Source organism: Thunnus albacares, chromosome 7 (genome assembly GCF_914725855.1).
Source record: "Thunnus albacares chromosome 7, fThuAlb1.1, whole genome shotgun sequence".
NCBI lineage: Eukaryota > Metazoa > Chordata > Actinopteri > Scombriformes > Scombridae > Thunnus > Thunnus albacares.
Genome location: NC_058112.1, coordinates 9,809,829 through 9,831,280, shown reverse-complemented (window position 1 = coordinate 9,831,280; position 21,452 = coordinate 9,809,829). Strand labels below are relative to the sequence as shown.

The 21,452-nt window shown below is 40.6% G+C and overlaps 1 protein-coding gene across 3 annotated transcripts in view; it reads left to right on the top strand.

Moving 5' to 3' along the window:
* Positions 1-21,452, top strand: part of fgd4a (FYVE, RhoGEF and PH domain containing 4a) — a 51,135-nt gene that overhangs the window by 11,651 nt on the left and 18,032 nt on the right. For all 3 annotated transcript variants that reach the window (XM_044355745.1, XM_044355747.1, XM_044355746.1), the window contains one exon: positions 17,319-17,402. In XM_044355745.1, the coding sequence (XP_044211680.1) occupies positions 17,319-17,402 (84 nt within the window). The remainder of the gene's footprint in view (positions 1-17,318; positions 17,403-21,452) is intronic.

Below are 21,452 nucleotides of genomic sequence, written 5' to 3'. Positions count from 1 at the left end.
TCTAATCACTATAAAAATAGGAATAAACCCTGTCTGGGAAATGCCCAGTGCCCCAAAAAAATTATATTTAATGGCAGTAATTTGTGTTAAGATAGTAGGTTATATGCAGATTGCCAAATCCTCACATCTTTGTAGAAGGTTGCCTAAGCATCAGAATAAGCAAAATTGAAATATGATTAAATAACGATGAAGAGGTGATAAAATCATTTCTTTTAATTGCAATTTATACACATCAATTTCAATTATAGAGCAAATTTATTAATTCAATTATGCAACAAATTTTGTGAGGTCCATCCCTCATGGCCACAGTGGCTCGATTCATATTTTTATGCATGTGAGTTCAAACTGCTGGTGGGTTAGAGATTAAAAAAGTTTTGTCTCTGCTACCAGCGCATACACACTGGCAGAGTTATGAGGATGTCTGCAGGTTGGGGCATGTAAGAGCTTCAGGGTCACCCAACTGTGAAGAGGCGATTTTGATTCTGGCATGTAATAAGGTACAAAAAATGTCCAGAACGGTGTTCTTAATGATGTGTTTCATTACTTTTGAATTTTAACTGGAGACAAAACAGAGGCAGTTTAAATTAGGCATGTTTGTGCATGTGTGCGGAGACTGGAGAGGTAGAGTGAGGATTCTTAAAGCAGACACTCACGGTGTGTGACAACAGATTGATCCGCGTTTGCATAGCGGTGAGGAAGAGCTTATCTACCACCTAGAAGCATGTGCATTAAGTGTTTGATTGCATTTCTCATACCGAGCGGTGTATATTTTTGTGCGCGGCTGTTTCTGCATTTATTTGTTTGCCTCCTTGTGTGTGTGTTGTGTGCACGCTCTGCAATAAAATCCATGGATTTGTGGGCTGTCCTCTGTGCATGACTGTGTACTTGCATGACAGTAATGCCTGTATGCACTATATGCCTGTGCATGTCAGAAAGCATATTGTGCAATGAATACCTAAGCAGGTCCATTACTCACCGTCTGAAAACCAGTACTTCTGTTAAGTGTCACCATGGAAACAATAGGCCATCCTCATGATAATAATCAATGAATGTGTTTGGCCCATACGAAGAGGTTTGATTTGCTATCATAATATTCAAATGTTCACCCCAGATGTTTGAAATTCTTCTGAAAGTCATTGTGTTAAAGTAGTGCTCAGATCACCACTGACAACCACTGAAACAAAAGCCGAATGTGATTCTGTGATAGTAGCATATATTTTCTAAATAACCAAAATGAGGCTGAACATTGCTCTCAGCTCCTGCTGTGCAAACAGTCCATTAATTTGATAAATAATCTACAAGTTTTTAACAGAATAAGCACCATTTAGGGTAAAAGCTGACAGGGACAGTGCATAGGATAAATAACACTGCATTTGTTGGAGTCTTTCTATAAATAACCTCACTTGTCACTTTTGGTTAGGACAGTAACTGCAGTGCTTAATTAGGTCCCGAATTGCTATGAGTTAGATGCCCATAAAAATCACCATATGAGATTCATTGATTTCCCATGTTTGCAGTACACTGGAGAAAACAAAAGATAAAAATGTTCATTCATTTTGAAAAGCATTGACACTAGGTCTAGGAAATGGCAATAATTTCTCTTTAAATTATTAATTATAAAAGAAGGCAATTTCAGTATTGCTTAAAAAAAAACTTTATTGCTAAATGCGCACGCAAAGGAACATTATAGCAGGGCTCAAGTGCTTTTTGTTCTCTATGACTGAGTATGTTTTTTTTTATCTGCAGCAGTACACAGAGCAGGCCACATAAAGAATTTGCACCTTTGGGTGTTGTGGCCTGCCTCTCTAATAGACTCGAGTGATGTGGAAATAGCACGTGTGTGTGATGTTGCTATTTTCAAAGATGCTTGTGTTGAACGTAAAACAGTTTTCATCTGATTCACTACTTACTTATTAGATGCTGCTGTAATTTACTTAGAGGCCTGCCTGCTGCTGCCAAAATTACACTTTGAGAGTGGTGAGAGTGAACAGTTTCAGGCTGGAAAACCAAAATATTGATCTGAAAATCACTATAAAGCTCCGTAGAGCTCTGTCGTCTGTGCATGATCAATCTGTGTACCATTACAGCTCTACTCAAAACACACTGTAAGTGCTGCATGTTGTATCTGTGCTTATCATGAGGCAAATTAGTGGTTGCACTTTGTCTTCTGATATGTCTCAGTCTTATGTTTGAATGTCTTTACTCCCCTGATGCTTTGAAATGGCAGATTTTCAACAGCTTCTGTTTTATGGGTCCTATTAGTTGAGCTAGAAGTATGAACCTGTTGGCCTTTACGTGTCTACATGAATTTTGGTGTGTGTGTGTGTGTGTGTGTGTGTGTGTGTGTGTGTGTGTGTGTGTGTGCAGGATGTGTGCCCTTACGGCAGCAGCACTGACCTGTTGGCAGTAATGACTCTGAATTTACGTTGCACACACACACACACACACACACACACCTACATACAGTTCACAGAGACACGAAGCAACACAGCACACATACTGGTGATGGTGAGGTCTGGATATAGTTATTGCTGTCTTGGCCTTCCGGTCACTAATTACTGTGTTGTGTAATGAGGCCTGCACAGACTCAAATTTGTGTCAAGGTGTGTGTGAGACTGTTAGAGTGTATATACAGGGGACTGTGAACAGGACATTGCATGTCGGACTCAAAACAAGTTCATTTTAATGGGCATCCATGTCTGGCACTTAATAAACTATCAATTTGTTGCCCCAAGCTGAGGTAAAACATTAGAAATGAAGGGAAGTGAGATGAAGAAGGTAAAAAAGAAGGAGGGGTTCAGGATGGAGGAGAAGAAACAGGAAAGGAAATGGTGAAAGGATGAAATAGAGACGGTCATAGAGGAAAAAGTGGTTGAGTGAGTGAAGATTAAAGTAAAAGGTAAGGTTGAAAGGGGACAGAAAAGGTTATATTAAGGTGGATACACATTGACAGACCGGGGAACAGAAAGGAGGTCAGCACTGTGAGGGCTGCCAGTCTGAATTAGGAAAGAGATGGACGGAGTGACATAAACGCACAGTTTCTTTGCAACAGAGTGCCTGAGGTTCTAGAGCATTGTTGCAATTGTTTCACACAGCTTGTGAAAGTAACACCCCACTCTATGTGAGTATTTGTCACTGTAACACTTAACGGTTTCTGTAGGTCATTTTCACAGGAAGGTTTGACAATTTGAGAACTGAACACTCTCTCACTATGTCATCACTTCATCCACTCTAGTCAACCGCAGCAGAGATCTCTCTGGTCTGTACTCTGCTGATGACCACTGCTGTGAGTGATAAGAGACGCTAATCACAAAACATCTATTGTCTGTTTGTACATATTGCATAAGGCTGAAGTTTCATTTGAAAAGACTCTCTTGCACTTCCAAAAATGTATCGTGATTTTTTTTATTTCTTCACTCTAGTTGGAGGCTAGTTACTCTAATGAGTTGGTGACATTATCTGAGTATTTTGGCTTGTGAAATCAGGTTAAAACTCAAAACGTGACATGACAAAGCATGAAAACAAACCATGCAGTGTCATCAAGCTAAAAAAAAAAAAAAAAAACTTGTTAGTTCCTGAAATGGAAACATTGTATAGGCTTTCAACAGAACTGTAAATTGGAAACTTGAACCTGTGTCAGACTTGAAGAGAGGCAGCTGAACCTTTTCAAAGGAGAAAAAACACAATTTTAGTCTTAAAAATGAAAAGTTGAATTTATAAGTAGGGCTGCACCTAACAATAATTTTCTTTATCGATTAATCTGTTTCTTGATGAATTGCTAAGTCGCTGGGTGAAAATGGTGAAAAATGTCAATCACCATTTCCCAAAGCACAAAATGCAACCAGAAATGTCTTGTTGTCCTGACCAACAATCTACAGCCCAAAGACATGCAGTTTACTGTCATAAAGGACTAAACAAAGGCCTAAAGAAACTAGAAAATATTCATCTTTAAGAAGCATTTAAGAAAATTGCTAGCATTGAATTTTAGCAGTTTTCTTAAAAAATGACTCAAAAATATGAATTGATTATCAAAATAGTTGGCGATTAACTTTCTGTCGATCGACTAATCAGTTAATTGTTGCAGCTCTATTCATAAGATATAAAATGCACCATTGCTCAAGTCAGTACTTATTTATTTGGTCTGGTATGACCAGTAGCTTTTGGTGGCTAATGTTACAGTAGCTAAGGTTAGCTAACTTTAGATAGATATTTCTGGGTAACTATTAGCTGACTCTTTGCTTGTGTCACTGTCACACTACGTTTTAGCTTGTAGTATTATCTTGTAATTGTCACTTGTGGTCACTATTCAGGGGAAGTGACATAGAATCACTATAAGACAGAAAAATGAGAACTTGAGATATGACTGCTGACAGACTTGAGTTGAGACTTTAAAGCGAAAACATTCAAGTGTTAAGTTTTTACTCGATAAAGTCCAGAAACATTAAAAAATGAATAAGGCAGCATGACGCAGGGTTTGCACAGAGCTTGGTTATTTGATTATTAGGCTTATGCTTTGTATGAACAATATTAATCAAGCTTTAAAAACAAACAAATAACAACAAAAAAACGGTGGATACATTGTTTTGAGCGCCACACAACCCCCATGAAATGATTCATTTCACCATCAGAATTTGATCCATTTGGTCCGACAACATTTGGAATATATAGTAGAGCCGCATGATTCAATTATTTTATCCCCGTTCAAGTTAGCAGAGAGCTAACTGGAAGTTAGCCGGCTCAGCCATAGGAAGTCTCTGGGTGCGCATTCAAACAGCCAGCATGGGAAAGTCCCTCCCAACATGTTATTTAAAAACTTTGAAATACAGAGAGATTTATCTGACCGTGATTAGCTTAATCAGCATTGTGTGAACTCATACGGCAAGGGCTTGAATGTAACAGACATTCATTTATATGTGAAAGTTCAGCACTGCAGGTTTAACTTGAGACTAACTCTCGCTATTGCAAGACTTGAGACTTGACTCAGATTCTCTCGATTGACTTGAGACCTGACTTGGACTTGCCCCCAAAATACTTTTAAAGGTCACTTGCATTCACAGTTTTTTGTTTTTGTATGTATCTGTTCCAAGAATATCAGAGGCATTCACATCTTAGTTTTCCCATTTACTGATATTCACCAAAATCTATGCTTTTTTCCATTTTAAAAATATTTCTCCATTTACCTCCTATTGGGTGTGGGTAGCCGCCGATTTGGTTGTCATGGGAAAAGAGTGGGTGGCTTTTATCTCTACTTCTCCCACTTCCAGCCTACATTGTGCTCCTCTGTGAACCCTGAAAGACTAGACTTCGAAGCACATCACACAAACCACTGAAGATGAAAAATGATAAATGAGATTCCATAAACCTCTACTTCAGGCTTCTACTCTCCAACAGGCAGATCAATTCTTCATCATCTTTCACTACAGATGCCTCACTTTTTCTTGTGTCACCCCCACCTCTCTCTTCCTGGAGGGGGTTATTTTGTGTCACGCTCAGCACCTACAGTATATCTGCTATAGCCACCAGCAGCAGCAGGGACAGCAGATGAGCGCAGCCATTGGCTTCTTCCCCTCTCACTGGCCCTCCCCTCATTCAACACAATGGGACTGATTGTCCATGCGACACACACAGGCATACACACACACACACACTCACACACAGAGTGGGCTTTACTCCGGGGCTGAGTGGCGCTCCCCCGCCATATGCCCCATCTCCGCTGGAATGTGATTATCTTCACTCGCTGTGGAGAGGAAGATAGAGCAATGAGGACACGGTAAAAGAAGAGGAAGAACAAGCATCAGAGAGGACAAGAGGTTGAGCGAGAGGGCGAGTCGGTCTGTCACTGAGTGTGCGGTGTGTGTGTGTGAGTGAGAGAGAGAGCAAGAGAGAGAGAGAGAGGGAGAGAGAGAGAGAGAGGGGGAAGGAAGGGACGATGCAACCAATGCAGCGAGGCAGCAGTTTAACACGAGCCTGAACCTGCCAGTGTGTGCAAGCGACAGAGCGCACAAGAGAGAGAGGAGAGGAGAGGGAGAGGTCTTTTCACTTCACAGTAAAGCAGTGGATTTTAATTTCTTCAGTGGACTCCAACTCGCTTGTCTCACTGGACACATCCTCCACACAGGTTAGTGCTTCTCAGCCTTTTTTTCGACTCGTTTGCCAATCAGCACCGGCACACTGCATCCATCGAGTGCACAATGCAGTCATGGGGCGTCAGGTTATCACAGCTGATAGACAAAATATGACCACAGAGACACTGAAACACTGAAATGCTGTTTGCTATTCTAAACATACACATCTTGAAACATGTCGCCTGCTGAGGCTGATGGTTAACAAAGGGAGGAGCACACATCACAAAAGACAAACCCTAGATCTTACCACAGGATATTGCTCTGGCGGGTACTGTAGCTAAGCGTGGCAGCCGTGGTTGTGTGTGTGTGTGAGAGAGAGTGTGTGTGTGTGTATGTGAGAAAGAGAGCTGTGTGGGTCTCTAAGCAATGGGAGTTGTACTGGCTGGAGGGGACTATTAATTTTCTTTAAGGCGTTGTTGACTGAGCCTCTGGGCTGCAGGCTGTCTCAAGATATGCACTACAAATCTGCAACTAAACACATACACACACACACACACATGCTTGTGCACATTGAGGCTGCTGCTGTTGATTTCAGTTAACTCTGTTTGCCATGGTTGGTGTAATCGGCCTCAGCTGTCCACAGTGAGCTGTGGGAAAATATGCAAGTCTGTGTGTGTGTGTGTGCGTGTGTGTGTGTGTGTGTGTGTGTGTGTGTGTGTGGTTGTGTGTACTGTGGCCTACTGTTGCTGAACCAAGTGCAAACAAAACCATGATTTTAAGTCACCTTGTCATTACAGCTGTAATACAATCCCTTGATGATAGATGTAACCCTAACTGCTTGTAGTTGCTGTGCTCTATCCCGATTCCTGACATCAAGAAAGAAAAATGGCGCAGTGAATATTATTTATAAAACACTAAATTGTTGCAATAATGACTTTTCTATTACTAGACACACAAAAGGGAAAATACACCCCATGCATTTTTTTTCTCTTTTGGCTTAATCTCCCCACACATCTCCCTGCTGTGTGCTCTGTAACTCATTTGGCTAGCTATCTCTTCAGTTGAAACCATTAACTTTATCTGCAGCAATATATTTTCTGGAGTGCTTCCGCCACTCTCTAAGCCTGGCTTCCCATACAGACAGACAGGGGCAGGGGTGTTATCAGATGCTGCTGTTTGTGCTACGATAGGAGCAGACATTCACTAACAAGGCTCCTCGCCGGGTTTGTGTGTGATCCCACTGAGGGTGGGGTTTCCTCTTGGCGCGAGGAAGTTCCTGCAACATATCCCAGTGCTCAGGTGGAAACATGGAGGGTGGGAGAGGCATCTTTGGCTCAGATATGAATCAGTAAGGAGTTTTTAGAGGGAGACAAACACTCAGCCTCCAAGCTGGCAAGCCTCACTTATTCACTATTTATTTATATTATATATTTTTATTTATTTATTTATTTATTTTTAGCAGGATTCTGTGTGTATCTGTATGCAGAATATGTGTGTGTATAAATCCCCTCTGCTCAGTGGATCTGACTCTGTGCTGTGCTCTGTCAGCAGCTTCAGCTCCATCCTCCTCACCTTCCCTGCTTCCTTTCTCTCCCTTTTATATCTCGGATTATTGTGTTTATTTCTCATTCATCTGTTTCTCCAAATGCTAAATTTAAAATGCTGTGTCATTGCCCTGCAGAGGCGTCACTGCTTTTTGGCAGCTCATCATCTTGTCGTTTTTGTCCTCCTTTTGTACAGTGGTTTGTCTTTCTGCTGAGCTTCCCATGACACCGACCACAAATGCTGATTCTGTTTGACACTTTATTCCATCAGGACGTGTCAGATTAAGTGCTATGTGTGTGTGTGTGTGTGTGTGTGTGTGTGTGTATGTGTGTGTGTGTGTGCGCGCGCACGCGCATCAAGCACGCGTGTGAACGCAGATGTATGGAAAGCAGGGGACTGAGTATGTGTGTATGTGTGAAGAGTGCTGGTTTAAGAGAATGATTAATGCAGTGCCAGAAATGAGGAAGCGAGAAAATAATTTCAGTTCAAACATGATCGGTTTAAGAGGAAGTTTGTGTCATGTTAAATGTTAGCTTTCTCTCTTTCTCTTTCTGCCTCATTAGTGCTCCAGCCTTGGCTTTGGGCTCGCCTGCAGGCTTGCTTGCAGGACTGCAGGGTTTTCTGTGCATTCCAGCCCTGCGCTGAGAATATGGGCTCCAGTGCTTCCAGTCAGAGGGGCTCATTCATGCCGAGCACAATGGCCCTGTTTGAGACACAAGTTCTTATCCATGCTGTTTGATTGGCATTATATTCAGCATCTATTTACTTCATCCATAATGCATTGAGTCAAATCTGTTTCACATTAATGAATCTCTGTTGCTTACTGTTTCCTCAGTGCACCAGGATCAATAGAAGGAGATAAACAGAGAGACATTCAGACAGATTAAAAGAAAGAATTCATCAGGAGTAATTTAATGTGAAATATGATGTGTTGAGTTAGCAGCTTTAATCAACACATGACTACTTTTATGTGAAAGGCCTCACTCATGATGAACCCACAGAGAATGATCACCGCAGTCTGCAGCTCAGTTCTAAGGGGGCATTTTAGTGTCTTTCGGCTCATTGTTTTGGTTTACTGGCCTGCAAAATGATACTGTCTTGGTTCACTCTCAGAGTGTTTCTGTCAGAGAAAAAGCCACTGTAAGCTAGCTGCCCAGTGCCAAATGGCAGACAAAGTTAGTGGCTGGCCTGGCTGAACAAAGTAGAGTATTTAGGAGTTGGTGGAGAGCATAAACAAAGCTTAAGAGAGAGTAAAGGACATCTTTATGTGGTGCCATGTGTCATGACTCCAAATGAAAGCTAATGTTGGTTTATATCTGCTGAATCTACTGATGCTAACAAATTCGCCATTTCAACAGAAAAGTTGCAATATGTCAGTGTTGTCATCAGAGCTTGTTTCAACTGCCTTCAAGTGCCCAAAAATTGTTAGTACTGAAACAAGAACTTGTTCTGTTTTTAGGCCCCTTGATGCCATAAAATCTTTGTCAGTTAAGGAAATGCCCTAGAAATTGAGACGCACAGTACTTGCAAGGGAAAACAAGCTTGATATGATCATCACTGAAACGATTCAGACGTGTTGCATTGTTAAGAAATCAGCTCCTGAAGTGTGGTGGGCAAAATATCTGTCCACCACGACCTTTCACAAATGCCATGTGCTCTCTCTCCTTTTTTTTCAGGGCCTCTGTTGTGACTTCATGCCTTTTACTCATGTGCAATAATTACCAAGCCCATTTTTTTGTTTTCATCACCAGACAGCAAGAATTGTAGCCAACATCAGATGAGTAACAACAATTTACTCATAGGCATTCAGCTTGTGAGAATTTCCCATGTGGTTATTCCTGGAGATGGAGTTATATTTTAAGCTCAGGAAGTCATTTACTCTTGCCAAGCTGATGGAAATTTAAATGGTTATTTTTGTAAACATTTTAAAAGTTTGCTTAAAGATGGGTTGCGTGGTCATTGAATGGAAACATAGCTTGAAAATAAGAGAAATACCCTTGGGGCTTGTGTCTCTGCAGGATTCAACTTCACAGAATTAGCACAAATATGAGAGTGCAGCTGTTGTACTTGGGTTTACTGTAGTTTATCTCTTTTAATAGACTCATTCTGATTGCCTTTCTTTTAACACACGAACAGAGTAACAGTCTGTTATGCTAGATATGGGTCAGTTCCTCATATCTGTGCTTAATCTGTGAGACTTGTCAAGTCCATTTGATTCAGTCTTACCATAAAAGAGCACACTGTGAATAAGCACTGTTGTTCATTTACAAATAGACCGGTCTGCTGGGGCCCAGTCAGACGTGGTGATTGGGCGGACAGGCTATTGATTGACACATTTGGGAGCTCCTGCCATGCAGCTGTGATCTGTTTTCCAAGGTAGATAGGCAGGTCACAGAGGGACAAAGGGAGAAGAAGGAGAGAGAAGGTGATGGAGAAAGAGAAGGCAGGTTGGTAGAGAAAAGAAAAGAGGCACAGTGAAAAGAAGGTCGTAAGAGAGAGCAAGAAAGAGAGAATGACTGCTGCCTGTTGATGTTATCGCATACTCTCATTCCAACAATCGATCCCTTTCTCAGTGGCCAGTGATCACAGAGTCCACTATCTCTACACTGCTGTTTGGATCTCAATTATGGCACTCTCATGACTCAGATTCTTTCTCCACCACTAAATCTGTTTTTTAAACAAAACCAGTCACAGTTTCACACGTGTTTCATTCAGTTATGGAACTAAATGTGTTTGCCATCTGATATCCGGAGTGTCCTTCTCAGGATGATAATTATACTTGCAGTGACAATCAAGAAACATCTGTCTGCTTCCTCTTCGCTTTCTGTAAGTGACTTCAAAAGTATGGAGAGGAAGTGTTTAACAAGGGGGAGGGGGCGCCGTTCAGGTTCAGGATCACAGTACACTACAGTCACCCACTTGGCCTGCCCTCATTAGACATGGGCCAGAGAGCACGTTCAGATCATGCTAAAAGCTTATCTACACATACTGAGGCTGTGTAGGGAGCGTGCTGAGAGCCAGAGAGGAGATGGACAGCGTCTGCACATGATGTACGAATTTCATGAGGCACAAGAAAGTTAGTGGAATGTGAGGAAGTCCAAAAGGGAAAAAAGCATACAGGCCATTATGTAGCTGAAAAGGAAGGCTTTCTGGAAGAAGCTTTATTGCATAGAAGTACCACAATCTTCTGCTCAAATTCACTAAGACTAGCTAAATGGGTTCTCAACATTCTTGGCTTTTGACCCCTTATTACAAGTTATAGCCTTAGTGTTGACTTGAGCTGTAAGCAGTTTGACCAAAGATAGATTTTTCAAAGGGTTTTTAGAGGTATGAAAGGGTAAAAGTATCCAATATTTCATAAGAAAAATGCTAAAAGTTAAAGCTGCCCCAAATCAATATTTTAGTATATACAACGGATCAAATAACTTCATGTAATGCGAAAGGGGTCAAGCTTTGTGATGATCCCACAGAGAATTATCACCCATCAGTTCTTCAGAACTTTTCAGTATCTTTAACTCACTGTTTTGGTTTTAAGGCTTGTAACTTTACTGTCTTGGTTCACTCTCACCGCTCTCATTCAATTTGTCCCCATCCTCAGAAGGCACCTGTTTTCAGAGAATAACACCTGGTAAACTCACTGTACGTTAGGCCTACCTGTCCATGCAGACAAAGTTAGCATAGCGGAGCACTAAAGAGCAGGATAAATCCCCCAGGAGCTGGTGGAGACCAAAACAGAGCTAAAAAGAGAGCGAATATTGGATATTACTTACATTGATAATATTGCGCTATATCTCCTGGATGTGTAAATAGGCAACTGTTTGTTGAAATGATAACTTATGTGTTATTATATTTCATTGCTCTATTTATAGCTTGTTGTGTTGCCCCCCAAGTGGCCAAGAAATAAACTAATACCGCATGTAACAAAAGTCTGAAAAAATATTTTTTGTAAAAGATAAGAATATATACATATTCCTTCTCATATTCTTTCTCATACCTTCAATTATTTTGGTACCCCTCATGTATATCTGGGGACCCCCCACAGTGTCCTGAACCCCAGGTTGGGAACCACTTCTTTAGATCATTGTAAATAAAGAATTTTCTGATCAGCTTATTATCTGTATAATAATTACAGAATTGAATTGCTGGATGGAGAGTAAACTACATCATATGACCATGTTTGCTCCACGAGCTGGAGACAGGGTCTCATCTGGTTGCTTTGAACACATAAAGGCTTTACAAGGCCTTTTAATTTTCACTCTATTATGTTTGTGGGAGAAAACCATAACTCTTTGGTAATTGTCCATTATGGAAGGACAGGAGAGCAGGGAGACAGCCGCATCTGGCCTCTTTCAATAGCCAATCTCTTCTGTGTCAAGCATGAAAACCTCAGACATTTGCTCTCTCTCACACACACACACACACACACACACACGGACACACATCATTATCATCAGCATGAACCTCAGTATGATTAAAGGGGTGTGACTTGGCATGTTAATATGTTCTCCCCTTTTCCATTATTTATGAGTTACATTTGAATGGTAGTTATCTCAATCTAGGGCATCTATGCAAATGAAGCCAAGGTTACTTTGCATTCTTGTGTCCTTATGGGCAGAAATGGTCTTCTTTTATATTTAATGGTATCTATTTCTCATCATTATAGGACGATAAGTGCAGATTCTGCTTGGTGATTTAGGTTTTTTTTTTTTCTGTGTGTAACATGAATTTCTGCTGCAGTATTTCAGGAGTCAGATTAGGCTCCAATTAGGCGTCGGGGGTTTTGTGTAACACAATTAGCATGTGTGAAAATACAGTTATTGGATGCACTGGCACAGGAGCAAAAAATTAGCTAAAAAGATAATGTAGTTTATCCTGGTAGGAAATGTGTTTGATAATGGGTTATTTGCTTATTTTGCAGAGCTGCAGATAGTTAAATATTAACTGCTACAGCTGGTTAATTTTCATCTTTGGCACTTCTCCATCCACTCACCCCTCTCTCTGCTCCCCTTTCTCCTCAGGAGCGATTTACCCCCCCCTCCCTTGGTTCCTCCTCCCAACCCATGGGGTTGTCCTTGGGTGCTGGCTAACCCTCAAAACACTATAAGCGTCCGTGAATCAGCGTCTTGAAGGACGACTTCACCCTACTCCCTCCTCCTCCCATTCTCTTTCACACCTGGTGACTCTAGCTTCCAGGGAACCGGTTTGTACAGTGACAGGGCAGGTATTCTGAAGGTTTGATGGGTAAACACAGATATGAAGCAACCAGCTGACGAGGACTTGAGGAAACTTGTGTCTGAAAAGAGGATTGTAATTTATAGATATAGATAAAACTGAGTTGAAGAGAGATTCTGATATGGACAAACACCGTGTGGTTATCAAGACGGGGAAATCCCAGCCGCACTGGAGAGAGGAGATCTCAGGTATTGTAGAAATGCTTTCTTTGGTTAAACAGCCAGGCAGCTCAGTGAGGTCAAAAAAATACAGTTTGTTTTGGTTTCAGTAAAGAGATTAGAAGTGGACTCTGTCTTTGAACCATTGAGAAAAAATAAACTGGAGGAAGCACTGTTTTTTAGCACAAAAACCCCTGCACAGATGCATCCGTCAGTTAAGGGACAGTCATCTTAAAAACATTCTAAACATGCAGCGTGTCTGCCGTGGGGAGAATATTGAGGAGATAATTATGCATGACATGCACGGTGAGCCATGAATGACGCCGAGTAAAGCCAAAGGGAAAGGGGACACAATCAAGTTAGCTGTTACAGGCTGCAGCTGATGTGATTTTTATATGTTCAAGTTTGATACAATATGTGTATGTATTTTGTGTGAAAAAATGAAAGTAGAACCTTATTTGATTTTGAGTCAAGTTCAATAATTAATGTTACCTATAAGTTAACAAGGATGATTTGATCTTTAATTTTTCTACATTTTAGTTCGTGATTTTAGTTTTGATTTGTTTCTTTTTATTTTCATAGTTGACATTTTCTTTTGTTTTGCTTAATATATGTTTAAGTTTACTTCTGAATAGTTGGCACCTGGTTCTACTATACACAGAGCATCCATGAGCACTTTCAGTAGTTGGACTCTACGCTTGTTGAAGTGAATTACGAAGCAGCTTGACGAAAAGCATAGAAAATATGCGAGTATTGCCAGTAGAGACACTAGTACGCCATTTGGTGTGTTGACTGAACGTCAGACACGGGTTATAACCCTTTTGCTGTTCCACGCTACAGCCGTCTGTCGGAGTCCTCTTGTTGCTATAGAGGAAGTCAATGTAAACAGAGACAGATGTTTGTTTACACCACATTCTGATGGGGAGATACTGCTGCATATACAAACACACACAATTCTGAAGCTGTGATAAATGTCACATTTCATTATCTATACTATATAAGCACATGGTGTATGTGTCAAAGAGAGGACACCACTGTGGTTTTGATATTTACATTTTTATCTAAATAAAACACAAACCACCAAAATTGTAGTCATAATAAAATGATGGCCTCTATTTTCTCATGTCATGTTCAGTTGTTTCAGGATCTTAAGAGTTAAAATTGCTTTTCATTAAGTGGAGAGCAGATTGGACTACTGTGAATCTAACTGCTAACTGTGGTTTTTATGTTCTTTGACTACCATCATTGGAGGATTTGCTACAGTTTGCCATCTGTGATGCGTGTTTAATTCATGATGCTAAGTAGAGGAAACTGAATCCCAAAGACATCCAGGAGATGCGATTTTGTGGTCATATATGCGTCAATAACCTTACTGTGTATCCATCTTCACTTCTGTAATTTGTGCTAACTGTAATTGACAATTGAAAGTAAGCAAGAAACATCATAAGTGAAAAAAACTGACACCGCTTTCCTAATTCCTCAGTTTCTCTCACAGTTATTGGGTCACAAATTTTGAGACATTTTTTCAACACTATGTTTTGTGGCACTCTCACCAGCTTGTTATTATCAATACTAGACTGAGATGAAACCAAAAGGCAGGTACAGATGTGACTCTGAGTTTTGCTCTCAGTATTCAGACCTGTGCCTTACATAACTACCTAAATCCTGCCTCACCGGTCTGCAGCGTTCACATAGTGGCTGAATATGTATATATGATCTCAAGCAGTTTGTCTATCTGCTGTGGTCACTCTGTGAAGATTTGAAGATTATTGAACATGAAAAACAGGAAATTGACAGAAAGGAAGAGGATGTTTGGGGTCGGGCAAGTAGCTGGACCAGTAACCTCTCCTCAGTCATACATCATTGTAGAAGCCTGGTTCCTCCACACCCACATTTTAGAAATGCACTCATTTAAGCTTTAAATCCCTCATGAAAATAGTTTCATATTAAGGGTTGTTGTCACTTACATTCTGGTAGGGTGTGTGTCATTTTCTTTTTTCATTATGCGTGGATTTTCAGTGACACCTCCCCCACTTGAGGAAACAATAGGCATCATGATGATACTGGTCACATGGCCGTGAGTCTGCTGGGAGGGTCACAGTTCAGTTAGTGGGTTGTCTCTATGGGGAAATGTCTGATATGTGTGTAATGCTTTTGATAAGCTGCTTACATGTGTTATACTCTGAATAGGGAACTTATATAACAGATTGGGGTTCAACTTATGTATTGTAAAATAAGTTTTTTGTGTGTGTGTGTGTGTGTGTGTGTGTGTGGACAGCAGGAGGAGGCCTGTCATGAGGAGTCCAGATGGTGGGTGGAGAAAGCCCTCCTTTAATCCCTGAGCCAGGATATTATACCCCCCCCCCTTTACACGGACACACACACACACACACACACACTCAGTCATTTGTACCTCCCCTTGACTGTTAGCACGGCACCACACTGAGTTTGTCCACTTTTCTTTTATGTGGCATTATCTACACTCCATTATGTCGTTCTCTGTTCAGCACTGTGTTGTTACATCCCAACTGATACTGTGCTAAATACTAAATATAGTTGAGGGAAACAATGGTTCACATGGACAGTCTACTAAAAGATTAATTCAATGACAAAATATAAATGGACTTATACTTTCTCCCTTTTGAGATTTTGGAAGCATCTTGTATTATTATGAGGTGATTATTCTCCTACATTGTGAAAACATTACAGCACGACTGAGACGAGGCCATTTTTTGTGTAGAAACATATAACAAACACACATTTGGTGATAAAGAGTTGTCATGAGTAAAGATATTTTTGCAGTTGAATAATAAACTTAAAGGTACCCTGTGGAGTTTTTGACCACTAGTAGCGCCATGAAGCAATGTTTTCAAGAGCAGGTCCACCAGTACATTTTCCTGTCATCAGTTTCTCATTATTCTGCCGATTGACAGTTGGCAAAGGTAACGCACCAAGAAATGTAATAATGTGCCAACATGTGCAGTGAAGAATATTGCAAGCTAGCAAATGTCATTGTAAACAATGCACAATTTAAAATATTCAAATAATCATCTAATACATTCAACTCATTTGTCAGACCTCAACGATACAAACAATTCATTTTGGTGAGATATGCTGAATGTTAACATACATTTTGTTTATTTCCATGAAATCTCAGTAGAGTGCCTTTAATTATCAACGAGAACAGTGACCGAAAATGTGAGATAACAGTATATTTTAAACTGTAAACATAATTGAAATTTAAATCATTTTAAATGACTATAAAGTAAAATACATAAAACAAAACCTTTATCTTTATTGAGAACAGGTAATGCATTTATTGCTGCTTCTTTTTGCATATGTGCCAACATACAGTTGTCACTGATATGCAGTATTTGTGATAACCTGATATTAGCCAGTCATATCGCACTGCTGGTCAGGTGTTAGAAAACATGGATTGATATCACTTTTCTTGCAGAAATCAGTCTAGAAATCAGTTTCATGAAAAAAGATGAAAGATAATGAAACAACTTCCTCACCGTTTTGATTGGTTGGTGCCATTTTCATCATCACTGCGATGTCAACGCCGGTGCATTGCTGGAGAGAGAAAAGTTGAATGAAGTCAACTCAAGGTTAATTTGTACTGTTGTACGACTTGTATAATGTGCTGTGCGTCACCCGCACATGTTGCTGCATGGGAACATCTATGTTAATCATAGTACAGCTTTGATACTCCATATTTGATCAGACTGTTAGAGCATTGGGGTATGTGTGTGTGTGTGTGTGTGTGTGTGTGTGTGTGTGTGTGTATATGAGTAATACTCATGTGAGCCCATCATTGTTTTTACTACCGTTGCTATTTTCTCTTTAATCTTTTATGTGCATATTAAACGGCTGTGTTGAAAGAGTGTTAGCTCTCCCCACAGACGATGCCCTACATATCACAGACAGACTAATTAGGGTTTCTGTCTCCGAGGGGTGGCATATTCCTTTTCATTCTCAAAACAAACACAAGTCCTGATCATGATAAATGCAGCTACTAGTGCTCCAAATCTCCTGCAGCTTTGAGTATCTCCATCTTCATGCATGTCCAGCATGTTGTCTCCACTGCAGAGTTGGAAAATAAGAAATGTTATGCCATGTTTTCTCCTTCCTCTTATTCCTCCATGTTCATTTTCATCTCCTCTCTCTGTACAACTGAGTTGGTGCCACTCTTAAATAAAACATTGGAACTGCTTGAAGCTCCTGCCTCAGATGGCGTTCATGTATTTAAATATCATACTCTACAACAAGGGTGTCAGCTTCTTTTTACAGTGAATCCTTTGTTTTGTCATTGCAGAGAAGAAAGGTGAAACTGGCTGTTTCCAGTCCAAGAACGCTGACGAGGATGCGTGCGTAGCGGTGAAAATCGAACACTCCAGAGGTAGGCAGCATCACCTTCACACACCTTAAAGCCATCTTACCCCTTCCTTCTGTTCTCTCTTTCTCTTACATGCATCTTTTTTGCAAAACTCACCTTGCAAAAAAGCTCATCTGTGTGTTCAATAAAAAAGGTGTGTGGCTATTTGAAACTCACTTGTGTGTTTATATAGGTTATTTCCTGTGGTTACCTATCGCAGCCATTTTTTTTTCTTTACTTCTTCTTGGTCCTCATCCTGTGATGTGTGGGAGGTAGCTCTGTTAAGATGCAAAGCTTTGTAACTTGTCAGTCACCAACTCAGATTCGCAGCAGGAGGCCTGCGTGTATTTGCATTTGAAATCAATATCGCAACAGGCGTTTCAAGCATATGTGGCCTTTCAGTTCTTTCTAAACTTGGCCAGATCAAGCAGGCTCTTCTACCTCTTTTAACCTCTTCCATTCCTGCCCCCCTACCATAGACCCTGTAGGAGGAGACAGCAGGTCAACAGCATATGCCACATAGAAGTGGTATACATCATCTGAAAGCTGTTAATAATAAGTCTGTAATAAACATTGTGTTTTGGTTAGGTGCCTATTCAAATTTTGAAAGTTTATGTATAAGGGCTTAGAACATTATGATGGAAGTATATAATGGCCATTCACATGCTGAATTATGTCTCATAAGTTGTTTCAGCAATTTTTGGGTTGATACCTTTTGTTACACAGATTTGGTGCAAAAGTTAACTATTTTTGACCACTCAAGAAATGATAAAAATGGTCAAAAATCCATCCAAAATACCACATTAAGACACCAAGACCTTGAGGAACACCACAGAAACATTCATGCTGTGATTTGGTATCAAAAACTTTTAACATTTGGAGATTTCTGTAAGAATTGCATTTTTCAGAGATTGGATGGCAAGCACTTATGTTCTGGAAATTACTAAGAAACCCCTTATTGTCAGAATACCTAGGAAAGTCATACATCCTCTTGATGCCTGAGGTCTCTAGTTTGTGGTTATCAAGTTTCATGACGCTGTGATTATCCTCAAGGTCACAATAGGTCATTTTATACAGTGAAGTCAAGTTTCAAAAAATGGTCTCACTACAATGAAATAGCTATTGTGGGGACTAACATCATCACAAATGATTACAGTTGGGCTCATTGAATCCACAAGAGTCTCAGCTTTCCAGTCATACCCAATTTATGCAATTCCAAGACTGTTTTGGGACCCCAGTATGCAGAAATATTCAAACACATCATTTTTAGAACAGACAAAAATAACACATTTATACTGCATTAAAAAAAAAAGGTTTTTGCCCAAAACTGCATGGGATTAGCATAAAGTGGACATGTCTGTAAAGGAGAGACTTGTGTGTACCCATAGAACACATTTTCATTCGGATATCTTGAGATGAGAGGTCAAGGCACACCTTTGAAAATGCCCATGCCAGTTTTTCCCTCGCTAAAATTTAGCCTAACTTTGGTGCATTATTTCCCGACAAGCTAGCATGGCATGGTTGGTACCAACCGATTCCTTAGGTCGTCTAGTGTCATACCGTAGCTTTAAAACTGCCCGCCCACTACAGCCTCTGAAAGACATTAATGTCAGCTGAAACGCCGACGTGCTCGGGGAGTGGAAGAGGTTAAGTAAATTCCCCTTCAGTGAGCTGAACTTTAAGAAGAGGTTCATATGCAAAAAGAGGAGATGGTGCATGCAGGATGATGCTGTGAAGGGCAGTATGAACACTCCTGCAGCTTGCAGCTATGCAGGGGCGTGACGAAAGCTGCTGGTCTCTGCTCTATTTTTATATCAAACTGTGTGTGTGTGTCTTGCAGTCTGCATCCGTGTGATGAATGAGTGCTTTCCTCCTGCCTCCACTGTCTTCCTATTTTTCACTTTTTCTCATTTTCTCTCTTCCATATTCTCTTCCCTCTATCCTTTCACCCCTTTTCCATCTGGCTTTTCATTGGTCTGCACTTGTCTATTTTCATCACGCCCTTCTTGCTCTTTCCTCCTGTCTGTTTCATCCTCTTTTTCTTCAGAGCTCTCAGCTTTTTTCCTCACCTTTTGCCTCATCTGTACCCTGAGAAATTGTACCACTGTGCCCATTTCTCTGCTTTCCCTTTACCCATCTCTCTTTACACTCATTCACCTCACCACATTTCATCCTCTTTTTCAACACACCCCACATCCCTGACATTTTTGTGTCCCTGTACCTCCTGGACAGAGCAGACTGGGGTTCTAATCTCACACTGGCCCTTGGATTAGAGGATGAGGCAGGGTTAATCTGAAGAAAGTCTGGGTAGTTGAACAGAAACGGCTAATCCTCCATGCCGGGTGGTCATGGTTATCTGTTACCCTGTCTGTTACACTGGCTCACACACACACACACACACACTCACACACTCACACTGTCTGTACCAGCATGATGGACACAATGAATGCTTCATGTACCAGGGTAAAGCCAGATGTGAAACTGTGCCCACCCCTAATCTCACTGAGCGATGTAGGACACCACAAGGTTTTGTGTGGGTGTCAGTTTGTTATTTATAGCATGCGTGACCTTATAACAGTGACAAGAAAAACTTATGTGTGTCTTTCAGTATCTTGCATCTGCCTCTTGAAGTATTTTGTCCACAATGTTAAGAAAGCATCTCAAGCATGTCAAGATCCTAAAGACACCATCATTTCTTTCATTCTGTATTTGACAGCTGATATGCAGAAAAAGCAAATATCTTGGGACAAATCCACACAAATCCAAACCAGGTCTCCTTCATTTAGGTGCAAGAACCAGGTTAATATGGCTAGATTTCTGCTGGGCAGGGTTGGGGTTACGGTTGGGGTTACGGTTGGGGTTAGGGTTGGGGTTAGGGTTGGGGTTAGGGTTAGCCCAACTGCTGGGCAACTCTGACTTTCTGGTCAGATACTTGTTTTTATATGTGTACATGTGCATGATATACATCAGACAAGAAAATAACTACTTTCCCAGCAAAGCAGAGAGAAGAAAAGAAAAGTTATTACTTGTAAAGATGCCTTCTTACATCTAAAATAGTAAAAGTTCGAACTCAGACTTAAATGAGGCTAAAAATCTAAATTAAGACAAGAAATTATTAACTGTGGGTTAATGGTGAAATTCATTACTTTGACCTTTCACTAAGCCATCAGTCCAAATGCTCTGACAAAAAAAAACAAACTCAAGATTCAGTGTCTCATATCACAAAAAAAACCTAACTCAACTAACTAACTTCTGTGCAGCCTTTGCTTAGGTCAGAGGTTGAATGTCACTGTCAGCCTCTTTGAAGACACCAGTCAGTCCTGTATCTATGAGACACCAGTGAACAACAAGGCTGCAGGCATCCGCAGAAGTCTGAATCTAGTCTTTATTGGTGCCAACATATGAGATATGAGCATGAGAGAGCAGTTTTGGTCATCATTGCACAATCATTCAGTTTTGCACTTAATACATAGATGTTTGCTTCACTTTTTTGAAATGATGGGAACCTTACACTAACCTCAACTGTGCTACAGCAGTCATGTGCTTTTAAATAAAGGGAATTTAGTGTGTGGAATTTCTGTTGGTCAGACTGGTTTACTGGCAGTGGAAAAATAATACCTGTCATTTCTTCTAATACTACTCTGTTGACACATAACGCCCATCAGTGAGCATGCAGAGAGTTGTTGCCGCATGTGTCGTAATTTATGTCGTATGTATTAAGCCCTTAGCTTAAATAAAGACTTCCTGTGTTGCTTTAGGGTTATTTTTGTAATCATGTGATGCCTCAGAGTTGATATATAACATAAAACCTTTGAGCGTGACTGTAACAGACAGCAAGTAACTGCTCTGCACACAACATAGATGCAGAACATGGAGAAGCGTGAGCCTTGGTTCCCTGTGCCGACTTCTGCAAAAGGTACATCTCGTTCACAGTTATAAATAGTCTGTTTCTGGGGTCTATGTTTCATTTTCATAAAAGTTACTTTAGATTTAAACCTGTCTGGTGTTCGTGGATTCTACCAGACACGTTTCCCCTGAGATCATTACTTTTGACTCGTTTGTGTTGACTCACTC